General features: G+C 41.7%; 1 protein-coding gene across 1 annotated transcript; it reads right to left on the bottom strand.

Moving 5' to 3' along the window:
- Nucleotides 1-860: 860 nt before the first annotated feature.
- Nucleotides 861-10,429, bottom strand: LOC150001428 (nucleoporin NUP42-like). Its single transcript, XM_090286860.1, has 4 exons — nucleotides 10,288-10,429; nucleotides 3,214-3,284; nucleotides 2,077-2,161; nucleotides 861-1,438 (listed from the first exon to the last, which is right to left on the bottom strand). Exons 1-4 carry the CDS (start codon nucleotides 10,427-10,429, stop codon nucleotides 861-863), a joined length of 876 nt encoding a protein of 291 aa, XP_090142986.1.
- Between the last annotated feature and the right edge of the window lie 2,386 nt (nucleotides 10,430-12,815).

Raw genomic sequence — 12,815 nt, 5'->3', positions numbered from 1 at the left:
GTACAGAGGGGGCCAAAGCTCTCAGCCCAGCTCAGTGGACGGAGCCCCCACGCCCCACTGTGGGGTCTTCTTCTCTCCCTGGACACCCTCACTTTGGGCATTTTGGCTCTTTGATGCCCGGGCCTGTAGCCTCCCTGGGAATGACCCGCCCCTTACCTGTGCCCCGAGACGGAACGCAGAGAAGCCCAGTGCACGGAGTGGGCACTCGGGGCCAGACCCTGGGCTCAGGCGCCAGCATGCCGCATGTGGGTGGGAGGAGCCCTGCGGCGAGAAAAGCTTTGTGTCCAGCCAGGGCAAGCGCCCCCCACTCCGCCGCCCCCAGTCTGGATAAGCTCCCTGCGGGGGGCCCTCCGACACCCCGTGCCCTCTGCATCTCTCTCCAGTGTCCTGTAGCTGCTACGACTGTTTTGGTTTCTGCCAAAGAGAAAGAATAAGAAACGCGGCCGCAGACGGAGGCAGGCTGGGCCGTGGGTGCCTGGAGCGCCCGCCAGGACTGCGGGTGGAGGCACCCAAACGAGGCGCCCGCCCGCCGGCCACGGGCTGGGAAGCCTCTGTGCCGCTGTGTGGTGGGGTGCATTTGTGTAAGGATAAAGTAAATGTTTTTGGCACCCCTGCTTCTTGTCCCTCCCCCTGCGCCAGGGAGTAGGTGTGTTAAAAATAATTATTAAACTTTAGGCCACAGGAAAAAAAAAATAGTCAAGCTCAAGAAAAAATGATGGATTTCAAACTCCTCAGTTTATTGAAAGCTCTATTCCTTATAAATAAATATGTATATATGATACACACGTGTATGTATCTGCTCTTTTATATGAACCACTCAAAATAATTTCATAAGTCATTCTTTATTTAAAATTGTTCTTTCAGATATTCAGAAATTCCATAGGTGGTGGCTTCAGTGGAATTTTCCCCAGAGTAAATTTCTTGGACTGAAACTGCTCTAGTTCTTCTGCCGTTAGTTGATGCTTGGGCGTGAATAATTCGTTAACTGTTGTCATGCTACTATTTGAGACAGGAAGAGAGGTAGATGTGCTGCTATTTGCAAAACTGTCACTGAATGACTTGGAAACAGTAGTGTGAGATTGTGAGCCTGGATTTCCAAAGCCAGCCACCGACCTGCTGTTTGTGACGGCTGGGGCCCCCGCAGCTCCAGCAGGGCCTGCTGCCATGGGAGCTGGGAAGCCTGGAAACCCAGGCGAGCCAAAACCTGCAGCTGCTGGGGTTTTGAATGAAAACGAAGCAGCAGATGTGATTTCAGGTTTCCCAAATCCAGGCACCGGAGTAGAAGTAGTGACGGCAGGACCGGGAAAGGGAACAGCTCCAAATGCGGGCGTGTTCCCGAACACAGAAGGGCTTCCAGAAGGGGCACTGGCAAATCCAGAGCTTGTTTTAAAACTAAAATTTTGAGCATTATCACTCATGCTGTTATTCACTGGAAAACCTACAAATAAACCAGAAAAAGAAAAAAAAACCTATTACAGTCAGAAATGTGGCCATGTTAATCCCCACTTTTCCCCCCCTCATTTTCCCCTTATTCCCGCCATGTTTGGATGTTGGAAAGAGATTACAAGGGAGAAAAGTAAAAACGAGAAGCTAGAACAAACCCACTGTCTTCCTGCTACACCGACCTCACTTGCCCCGTGATTTACCTTCACTCAATGAGGCGGCTTTGAAAAGCCTCAGGGATTAGCGAGTGCTCTTACACTTCTGGCTTGTCCATGCCCCGCCCCCCATCTCACTGGAGCTGTCACTTGCGGAGGACACTATGCTGTTATACAGTGACAAGAAAGTCCTCAAAGGTGCTGCTACCACAGCTATAAAAGTCTTGAAAAGCCACTCCTAAAATATACTTCTAAAGCTTGAGCCATAGGGCCTTTCAAAGAACAGCCCAGCCCATTCTGGCCCCCCTTTCACTAAGGCTTGATGAATCAAATTCTCTCAAGCTCCATTATGGAAGGCTGTAGAATTTGCAAGGCTGACTTAAAATGGTGCTTAACATACCTTCAGGTTTTACAACTTGAAACCTATAAAATCCTATTTTTCAAAATCAGTGAAGTCCTGCATTACTTTATCACTTACCTGGTGGCCCAAATGCTGCTGTTTGCCTACTCCCAAATCCAAACGTAGAGGTTGCTTGATTTATTCCATTCTTTATATCAGAGAGCTATAAGAAAGGGCAAATAATAAAGTACTTGATGAATAATTCTCAAGTACCTTTCTATATATGTACTTTAGAGCCAAATTTAAAATTTAAAATATGTGCTTAAAAACGTGAAATGTTTAACATAGAAAAATGCCCACAATATGAATACAGACAGAAAAAAGTACACCAACCTCAAAGATTAAGAGTCAATTGCTGATGAATTATGGTTTTAATTTTAGTTATGCTTTTAAATTTTTCCTAGCCCTGGCTAGTGTGGCTCAGTGGATTGAGTGCCAGCCTGAAAACCAAATGGTTGCCGGTTCGATTCCTGGTCAGGGCACGTGCCTCGATTGTGGGCCAGATACCCAGGTAGGGGGCATGTAAGAGGCAACTGACCAATCTCTCTCTTGCACACTGATGTTTCTCTCCCTTCTCCTCTCTCTAAAAAGTAAATAAAATCTTTAAAAATTTTTGTTTTCTAAATTTCAATGAATACATATTAAAATGAGAAAAATAATTTTTAATAATACATTTCAGTATCTATAGGCCGATATACATTTTTTCTTAAAGATTTTATTTATTTTTAAATAAATAGAGAGAGAGGAACGGAGGGAGAAAGAGAGGGAGAGAAACATCCATACCAGCCAGGGCTTGACAGAAAATTTTAAGTTTGCTTTCCAACTTGAAAGTAAAATTCTTGCAAAAAAAGCAATACATAAGAGAGACACTTCCCTTCAGCAAACTTTCAGGTACTCACCAAACCTGTTTTAGGTGCTGTGCTTAGACTTTTCAGTTCATTTACCCTATTCCTCCACTGATTTATTAACTGTTGGATGGAATTTAGCTGGAGAGAGAAGACAGAAAAATGATGAGTCAATATCGAGTGTTTATTTTCATCTCTCAAACAACTTCACATCTTTGCCAAAATTACAGAAAGTTTATGAAACATTTTTACGGCCCATCACTTGTAAAGTTCGCATTGACCCGCCCCTGTTTGCCAAAGATATTCCAGCTCTAGTCCCCTCTGCCTGTTCTCCAGCTCCTTGAATCACCCGGTTCAGAAGCACAAGTACCTGGCGGCACACAGTTAGTTGTATTTGGGTGGGAGAAGAGCGTGGGTGCCAGTTAAAACGCATGATCATGACTGTAGACAACAACAAAAGAGTTTGTCATTTCCTTTAGCACAAACTTCCTCAAGCTGAGCTTTTTAATTTTTGATATTTGACATGTGAGAATGTTAATCTATATAATCGACTGCTTTATTTCACTTTATTTTTCTAACATTCACCACAGTATCTGCACCTAAGAGATGCTCTATAAATGTTTGCCAACTGATGAAAGGGTTTGATTTCTGGGACTGATTGTTGGATAATCATTCCTAGTTAGTACAGTCAAAATATATTATCACCATTTTAGATAACCAATCAATTTCAAATAAAGTAATTTAGAAAATAAAAATAGCCTTGTCTTGAAAAAACTGTAGACCTCACCCACTTTACCAAAACAGGCAAGCCTCTAAATATGGAGAAGGTAGTAATTCACAGCTAATCTGTTATTGAGGTAGATGAATAGGAAACAAACTTACATAATGTTGTAAGTTGTTGCTGGCTAAGCAGTTATGGTATTCAAGTCTCAGCTCCTCTGGTGAAATGTCAGTGAAACCTGAAGTGAGAAATCAATTGGAATCTTTAAAATAAATGCCAATATTTTTGATAGAATAGTAAAGCTAAAGGGGCGAGACAAGAAAGTGCACTAATGTTGATATTAGAAAATTTTCATAATCATAAGGAAAAAATTAGAATAAAATGTAGTTGGTTATTATCTTTGAAGGGGAAATTCTTTTTCTAAATATAAATGGAGAGGAAGAACTAACAGAAAAAGAAAGTTGACTACGTATACATTCAAATTTCTATGTAGAAAAATACTCTCTATGTCAAACTATAATAAGCAAAATTAAAACGCAGATGATAAGCTGGGAAAACCAGAATGGCGACATGACAGGAGAAGAACTAATGTTAACATATTAAGAGTTCTTACAAATCACTGAGAAGAATAAGTTAATATGAGCAAAAACAACAAACAGCCAACTCACAAAATTTTCAAATAGCCAATAAATAAATGAAGTAAAAAAGTGCAATTTAAAAATACAACTGAAAATCAAGATAAAAGCCTTTACTCATCAGACTGGCAAAAATTAAAAGTGAATATTATTTATTGGCTTTAAGAATTTGGCGAAGCTCGGTGGGACTGAGCATTGATTGGCCTGCGAACCAAGTGTTGCTGGTTGGATTCCCACTCAGGGCACATGACTAGGTTGCATGTCAGGTCCCCAGTTGGGGGCGCGAGTGAGAGGCAACCACACAGTGATGTTTCTCTCCCTCTCTTTCTCCAAAAGTAAATAAATAAACAAACAAACAAAGAAATAATTAAAAAAAAAAAAAAGAAAAAGAATTTGGTTAAGTGGCTCTGACCAGCGTGGCTCAGCTTGTCGGGCATTGTCCCACAGAGTGAAAGGTCGCCAGTTCGATTCCCAATCGGGGAACATGCCTGGACTACAGGCCTGGTCCCCAGTTGGGGCATGTGTGAGAGGCAGCCAATTGATATTTCTCTCACACATTGATGTTTCCCTCTTCTATCCGCCCACCCCCCAAAAAATAAATACAAGAAATCTTTTAATAAAATAAAAGAAAAAATGTGGTGAAGTGGACAGTCTCCTAAACTGCCATTGAGGGGACTAAAAATGTACAACTCTTACAGGAGGAAAATTGTCATTAAGCATCAATTGCCACAGAAATGTTCACACCTTCTGATCTTAATAGCATTGCTAGGATTTAACCTCAGGAAATAATCAGATGCATTGAGTCTGTTGCAATACACCGCCTGGGTGTAGTATAGGACGAAAACCTGTTCTTGCACAGATATGTAGCTGGAAAAGAATGATGTTAACGGCCTTTTCAGATAGTTTGGAATATTCTTCTTTGACGTCACACCAGAACTTGACAGGTGGTAGTTTCTAAAAGTTTAGCTCCAATGTCGACTCAAACTTTTTGTACTATCACATTCAATTCACTGGATAATTTTGCACTTCGAATGGACTTTTTAGGTATGTATAATTTTGCAACATTACAGATTAAATATTTGGAAAATACTGGTTCACTGAGTTATCGAGAACTCCCAAACACGGCCAAATGGTCTTTTACAATATCAAAATATTCATATTTGTTAATGTCACTATCCATCTCATCAGAAGAGACTTTATGTATCGAGAAGTTATCAAGCTCACATGAGAAAAAAATTTCTCCATCATCTAATATTCACTTGAAAGCTTGCATTTTATCATTGTCAGTTGTTCTCTATGAAGTAACGGGCTCCCTTCATTTATTTTTAAAGAAAGCGTCACCAAATACTTAAGTCAAAATAACCGTAGTTGCCACTTATTCTTTCATTAGCCACTGTTCTGTGGGGGAAAAAAGTGGCTGGTTCAGCTCCCAAGTCAAACGAGCACACCAGGACTTTCCCTTCAAATACCCATCACGCTTGAGTATGTGGCAGAAACAACTCTGTGTGTGCTTCCCATTTGGTCACACAGTATAGTAAAAATGGTTTGCACTCAGAGGTCAAGATCTCATAAAATTAAAAACTTCTACCATTTCATTTCGGACATAATCTTAAGCCAAAAGGACATTAACCTTTTTCATTGACTACTGTTAGACTTTGTGACTACGGTTTATTGTTTCTAGCTTGATTTACACTAAGATATAAGGGGCTTTACTCATCGATTTTTTTGCTTCAACTGTGCAAATGTCAACACAGTGAAAATGGCAACTCGTGCATTAGGATTATTATGAAAAGATTTTTGAACTCGTACAGCTCCTGCAAGGGTCTCAGGAACAGGGTTGCCAAATTGAGCAAATAATAATACAGGATGCCCAGTTCAATTTGAATTTCAGACACACACACTTGTAGCATAAATATGTCACCAATGTTACATGGGTTATTCATATGCTAAAACATTATTCTTTGTTTACCTAAAATTGAAGCTTCACTGGGCACCCCATATTTTATCCGGCAACCCGACATAGGGATCTACGTCCCACACTTGGGAGGAACTGCTTTAGGGCATTCGACAGGTATTAGGTTCAATGCTGAACTGATTTTACAAGGCTAATACTTCTTTATTTTCTTTACAGAAAAATCACCAGCTGGAGTTCTCTTATTTCCTTGTTTTACTTATTGTCTCCTTCCCTCAAGAACATAAGCTTCATAAGGGAGGGATCTTGCCTATCTTGCTCACCAACATATCCCCAGCACTTAGAATAGGGCCTGGCACTAAAGAAATTCGGTGAGGATCTGTTGAATGAGTACCGAAGCAACTGAGGAGTGGTGTGATGCAAATGCTTGCAGAGAATGAGCAGGCAGAGCTGAGACAGAGTACAGATGCCAGAGTTCTGAGGGAGTGCAAGGACTGTCATCCGCTAGGAGCCTGCTATTCACTCAGGACCAGCCAGGTGGGCTTAGCAGTGTGGCAGTTTAGGTTGCAGCCCAGAAGGAGCTTTAGAAACTCTAGACAAAAGAAAATGGGAAGGGAAGGAGTATTCTACAGAAGTGTTATCCCTGCAGCCCAGCTAAAGCTCCTGACCTTCAAACATTATCTCCAGGATAGGCCTTCACATGCTTTATGAAAAACAACTACCCTTAAAAGGAAAGACAGGGAAGAAAGAGCAAGCAGAATCAGACAGCTAAGGCCTTCGTGGCAGGCAGGATATGACTCTTCTATTCACCGCAGGCAGCCAAGAGGTTCTGAAGGGGTACCTATGGAGAGCCAAGAGAGTAGAGCCTCTGCTTGGGCTTACAGAATTAGAACTGTGGTGGGTCCTGATGTTACTATTTTCTCATGAGAACCACATATCTTAAAAGAACTATACCTTTCAACCTCAATCTCCGAATCATGAAGTTCTGCTGCAATGCTCAGGCACTTTAAAGAATGTCCAACCTCTCCTAACTACAGCTAAGTTCGTGGTTCATTTCTTTATTTGGCAGGGTCTCGCTTTTAGAGAATGAGAGTTGTAAAACGTAGTTTAAAAATGTACAATTTCTCAGTTACCTGAAAGGCAAGATACGTTTCCCTCTGGTGAAAAAACGGAGAACGGCCACTGACCAGAGGACTCCCAAACGACCACATCTTTTCCCATTTCGTCCCTGACAAAGAAAAAGAAAATAGTTTTCATCTGCTTATTAAAATTTATCTTTTTCTCATTTTCAATGATTGAAATGTTAAATTGTAGTAAATATATAATTTTAGGTTTCTCGTTATGTTTTCTCAAGTGTCCTTTAAAGCAGAAGTTACAGAACTATAAACTACATTTCATGTGATAGATACAATATTAAAGAAGTTCATAATTTTGCTTTTGCAGTACACGGAACCATTCGCTAATTCATTTCATTGAGAACAACTGTGTCATACATAGATTAAAGAACTAAGATATAATAAAATACACAACACAACTTTAATGGTTTTTGTTCATTACCATCCACATCAATGAGTATTTAACTGGGAAAGACAGGAAGCACTCCGTAATATAGAAACATCACATTTTTAGAGAACATTTTGTCTAATTCTCACATTTTGCAAACGGGTGAAGAGACCCACAGCCATGCAGTTCATTGGTTGGCAAAGCTGTGGATAGTATCTGCTCTAAATTCAATCCCCTCCTATGCCGTCCAGAATGCTATGATTAATAAAATCACAGATACTACAGAGAATCTATACTCAATTTAGGGTTTCTGTAACATCAAATATAGGAAGAACGGGTTCATTTGTTTCTTTTCTTCTTTTGAAACGTCAGTAGTTTATGGTACATGGCTCAAAATGTTTACTACTGACCGACTTCTAATTTATGGAAGTAAAAGACCAACAAATACCTATATTGATGTTCTGTCCTAGAAGCCAGGAGCCGAGGGTAGTTACAGAGAGCCAGGCACCGTTTTGGTACCAGTCACAAATTCTACTACAGATGTTCTCGAGAAATGATAAGGAATTTACTCTACAATAACGAAGGAAACCAAATGCAACCAATTTGAATGAGGCAAATGAAGTAAAAGTTTTAGAAAGAAAAATAGGAGATGATATGTGACCTCTAAGATCACAAGTTGCTTTAAATTACCTCATCCTTTTTAAAGGTCTCATAACTTACAACAGATTTAATTAAGCAGGACTACCTTACAAAGCTATTCACAATACAGCGTTATCAACAAAGTGGAAAAAGCACACTGAGCTCTGAGAAGACACTGTACTGATACGGAAAGATGACGCATTTTTAAGCGAAATAAGATCTAGTACGATATGTATTATACCCATTATATTACATGTATATATGCGCGCAAAACGTGGTTACCTCTGAGGGATAGGATCATGGGTACTTTCTGCTTATTCCGATTTTTAGGTAATGTATTACTTCTTTTCGAAAAGCAAGCGAATGGGTAACTTTTCTGAGGGCTTTCACTTACAGGAATTCGTTTTCGTCTTTCGGTGCGTAAGAGCTGGGTGAAGAAGCAAATGGGTTCTGAGGTGCTCCAAATGCCCCGTTCCCGTCAGTTGAAGCTCCGGAATCGGAAGAACCGGAAGATGACTTCCCTTGCTCTCGGCGGCCCGCGCACCCTGTAGATTGGGACAAGCTGGATGAGTCTCTCTGGCTCGAGGCATTGCGCCCACGTCTGGCACGACCTGGAATAAACAATAAAACAAAACGATTTTACCGGCAATTCATCTTTTAAACCTCTGAAAACATCATTATATTTTGCTTATTCCATACACACATTATGCAAAGATCCAACACTTCCACTTACGGAAAGTCACAAAACTCTTCATTCTGACTTACATAGTTCAGTGTAATATCAACAGATCGCATAATGGCCTAACTGCATTTCTGTTTAACAAGATGGAGGGGACTGTTAGCTCTAGAAAAATAATGATGTGTTGCTAAGTTCAGCTGACATAGGCTTATTAAGTGAATAACTGCTTGATGGTGGAGTGGATGGAAGGCATATATCCTAAATCATGAATTCCTTCAGGATCAAAAGCTCTCTTTCTCAGTCTTGGCTTTCCCACTGGGCCCGATATAGTAATAACCTCTGAAAGATGGGGAGTGTATGAAAAAGTCTGTTGAGCATAAACAATTAGATTCCACCTCCTGTCCTTGAATAGATGCTGAAATCTATTTCAGTCTTCCCTTTCGGAAAACACATACCCATGGATCTTTCAGGGGGAGATTATAAAGGGAATTCACATGTGAATAATGCATTTGAGTTTCTCTATTACGAGCATATTACTAATGTTTCATAACCACCAAAATGAGCCAACAAGACTATCCTTTCTGTCTCCAGTTATCACTTGAACTGTCTCAACTACTCATCATTTTCTAGTGGGGTCTAAGATAATTCACCTTGTTTCTCACTGAATTGGAGATATTCCATTAAGTGTAATAACAAGTGGAGTGATGGGAAATATACTCCTTATGAAAACTGATCTCCCAACTCTAAAACTACTTAATAAAACCAAAGAGAAAAGGCAGCAGATAGCTGAACCAGATCCCTCAAGTAGGGATTAATAGCATTCTCTTATTCTAAAGCTTTAAATCCGTTGGGGAATGACACAGCTCAAGAAATTCAAGTCATCTTTTGAAGACAGCTTTGGGCCTTCACACTTACTAATGCCAGAAGCATTCACTTGCTGCAGGTAGCTAAACAACTGTTTCTTTGACACAGTTCATTACACATTTTTCCCTCAATTAACCTGTCCACTCATCGTTTATTTTCTAATCACTACATTTAGTGAGTCTCCACAGAATGTCAACTATGACATCCCGTGGTTAGTGGAAGTCCATTCACATTTACCCGACCCCGAGCCCTCATTTTTGGTTTGGGATATTTCATTAGACCTATTGTGGTAATGCACACAGACTGTCCTCAAGAAGAGGCAGCAGGTGTGAAAGCCACAATGCGACTATCCCAAGGCTGAAAGGGCGGGAGAGTGCGTCGGGGGGAGCCAGCATCCTGCGACACCTTTCAGGACCAAGTTCCAATTCTAAGAAAAGAAAAATACATCTTACCTTTAAAGTCTTGTGTTGTATTGTGTTTTCGTGTCTTACCTTTCTTCGAAGACAGCGCTTTTCGCACCATCCATAACTGATTTAATGAAATATTCTGAACCCTTCGGAAAGGGCTTAGGCCCGGGGAGCAAGTCGACGTGCCCTTCCACGCCCCGTTCCCTCGGCGCCCAGAGGTCTTCATTGGGTATCCTATCCTCCCAATTTTACCCCAAATTTTAGGAACATGTGCGTCTGAGCAATGGCTCTGTACGCTTTTACTATATTTCCAAAGAAGTTCGCGACTTCCCCAGAATTAGGAGCCCTGACTCGGACCCTGGTTGCTAGCCTCTCCCTGGAAGCAACGTTGAGTAAAAATTATATTTGAGTCAAGGGCCAAAAAAACAACTACTCATAGGAGTGTACAAAAGCAAGGCGGCGTCTGGGTCGCCCTACAGCAAGTCTCCCAACCACTGCCACTCACAGACACTGTAGCTTTGACACGTTAAGTTCTACCTGAAACTCGTTGCTTGGCAACACCAGAACCAAGCCCCTTCTGCCTTTGTTCGCTCATCAGACACCAGCCCAGCGCCTCACACGCAGGAGAAAATGGCAGAAGGAGACCGTGGGCTGGGCTGTGCCCAGCCCCTTTCGGGACGCCCATTAACTACCGGCTTTCTTGACAGGGAAACAAATCCAAATCAACTCACTGTCTACTGAGCAGATAAATGTCCTACAGTCTTCTCTGATACCCAAATGAAACATAATTAGTCCACCAATTATGCAGGAAACAGGGAGCCCAGAAAGCCAGCCACTAAGTTAACTTACTTCGCCTGTGGCACATTATTTGAAATATTGCAGGAAGAAGAATGGGTGAGGATTAGACATCCCATGACTGAACTGTGATGAACCACCATGATGCTTTCACCAGCATGAGCGAGAGCAGGGTCTTCCTGGCTTCTGTCATTCCTGTCATTGAATGCCATAAATGTAATTGACCCCCCAAATCAATGCAATCAGCAGACTCTTGTATATCAGTTCCACCTTCTAAATTTGGTAAGGAGGCCAGCTGGTGTCTCTTCTGCTTCAAACATTACTTAGTAATTTTGCTTCAAGTTTCCTTGTGCACTGCTTTCATCTAAATCGCTTGCTTAAATGGGATTTAGGGAGCTGTGCTGAAATAAAGTGCTACTGTCACAGGATAAAGGATTAATAATGTACACACATCTAGGGAAAAAATTAGGTTTTGGAGAACCAAAATAATCAGAAGGTTAGGGTGTATGAGTATAACTTGTAGGCCATTCTTGCTTCTGTTTCGAGGCTGCTGCTGGTAAAACGGAGTCTCTAAAACAATTACGTTTACTAATGCCAATAGTACAGCATTTACAAAGTCCTTTAGAAGCAATGCTGAAGTTATAAGTTCATTCAGTTTATCAAGTGCCAGTAAAGGAATGTTTTTTTTTTTTTCTAAAAGATCAGCAAATGTTGTGGTCTGAGGGAAGACTGTATTCCAAAGTGGGCTGGGAGTTTCACTGGGGACCCCTGTGGAACTAAGAATGGTGATGGAGAGGGTGGGGATCCCATCCAAAAGGGGCTGGAGAGAGAATATTTCAGTTTCTTTTCACCCTGTGCTGGTCGTGGGGGGCAGGGAGGAGGAGGAAGAGGAGGAGGAGGAAGGCCTCTGTTGTAAGGGTTAAAAATGGGATTGGTGTTGTTTTACTATGGCACAACTGAGCATGTGAAGGCGAAAGAGAAAAATAAAATTTCTGCCAGGCCAAGGGAGAGAGAGCTTGTTTACCAGCAATAAAACAAGGATGGGAAATGTTATTGGGTATTAAGTCAAGATCTGGACCATGTTAGAGCTAAGTTCTAGGACTTCAAAACTGAGGCTAGCCCAGAGACAATTGTAAAGTGATATAAAAAAAAAAAAAAAACAACATATCAGACACCAGAAGCAGAAAGGACATAGGACATACTTCTGAGAGATGCTGCAGTTTGTCTGAAGTGCAGATTCATGGCTTCAGGGTGATGGGTTGGCAGGATAAGGGCATTGTGGGAGAGGCAAGACCACCACAAAGCCAGAGGACTGAGACAAGGACTGAGGAGCCAGGCATTGGCCTGGGGTAACATCACCTCTTTGAGGGTAGAGGTTGTGGGCTGTGGAAGTAGCTTTCTTCGTGGCCTGAGTTATAGTGGCCCTTAGACAATAGCAAGAGAAGGGCAATTGGAAACGGCAAGGTTTTTACCAGTTCTGCACTGTTGTGGTGAAAGCGGAAGCTACAGGCAGAAGAGGTTAGGGGACAGGTGCCCCTGTCCCCAGGAGATCCAGAGAAATTAGTAGGCAAGTGGGGCCTCCATGGACATCTGAAGCTTTCCCCCTAATTTAGGGGAAGTTTCATAGAGCCTCTCTAGTGACAGGTGGACTGCATTGGGTGAACAGAAGACAATGAAGAAAAAGTCTAGACATTGCAGCCTCCAGTCCCCTCCCCACTCCTCTTCCTCAAAGCAGTCACAGGGATATTCAATGTGACATGTTGGTGGTGAGATGGAAAGTTCCTTAAAAACACAAAAGGCACAATTCAGCAGTCATG

This window comes from Furipterus horrens, unplaced genomic scaffold (genome assembly GCF_987537825.1).
Source record: "Furipterus horrens unplaced genomic scaffold, mFurHor1.1.pri manual_scaffold_9, whole genome shotgun sequence".
In the NCBI taxonomy this organism is placed as follows: Eukaryota; Metazoa; Chordata; class Mammalia; order Chiroptera; family Furipteridae; genus Furipterus; species Furipterus horrens.
The sequence above is the reverse complement of the archived record's forward strand: the minus strand, read 5'-3'. Positions and strand labels throughout refer to the sequence as shown.

Excerpts from the sequence above, each read along its gene's own strand:
- LOC150001428 (XM_090286860.1), bottom strand. The coding sequence starts at position 10,429 with ATGAAGACCTCTGGGCGCCGAGGGAACGGGGCGTGGAAGGGCACGTCG. Across the intron at positions 3,285-10,287 it reads AGCGCTGTCTTCGAAGAAAG|TCATGATCATGCGTTTTAAC; the intron begins GTAAGACACGAA and ends TGTTGTCTACAG. Across the intron at positions 2,162-3,213 it reads AACTAACTGTGTGCCGCCAG|CTCTCTGATATAAAGAATGG; the intron begins GTACTTGTGCTT and ends CCTTTCTTATAG.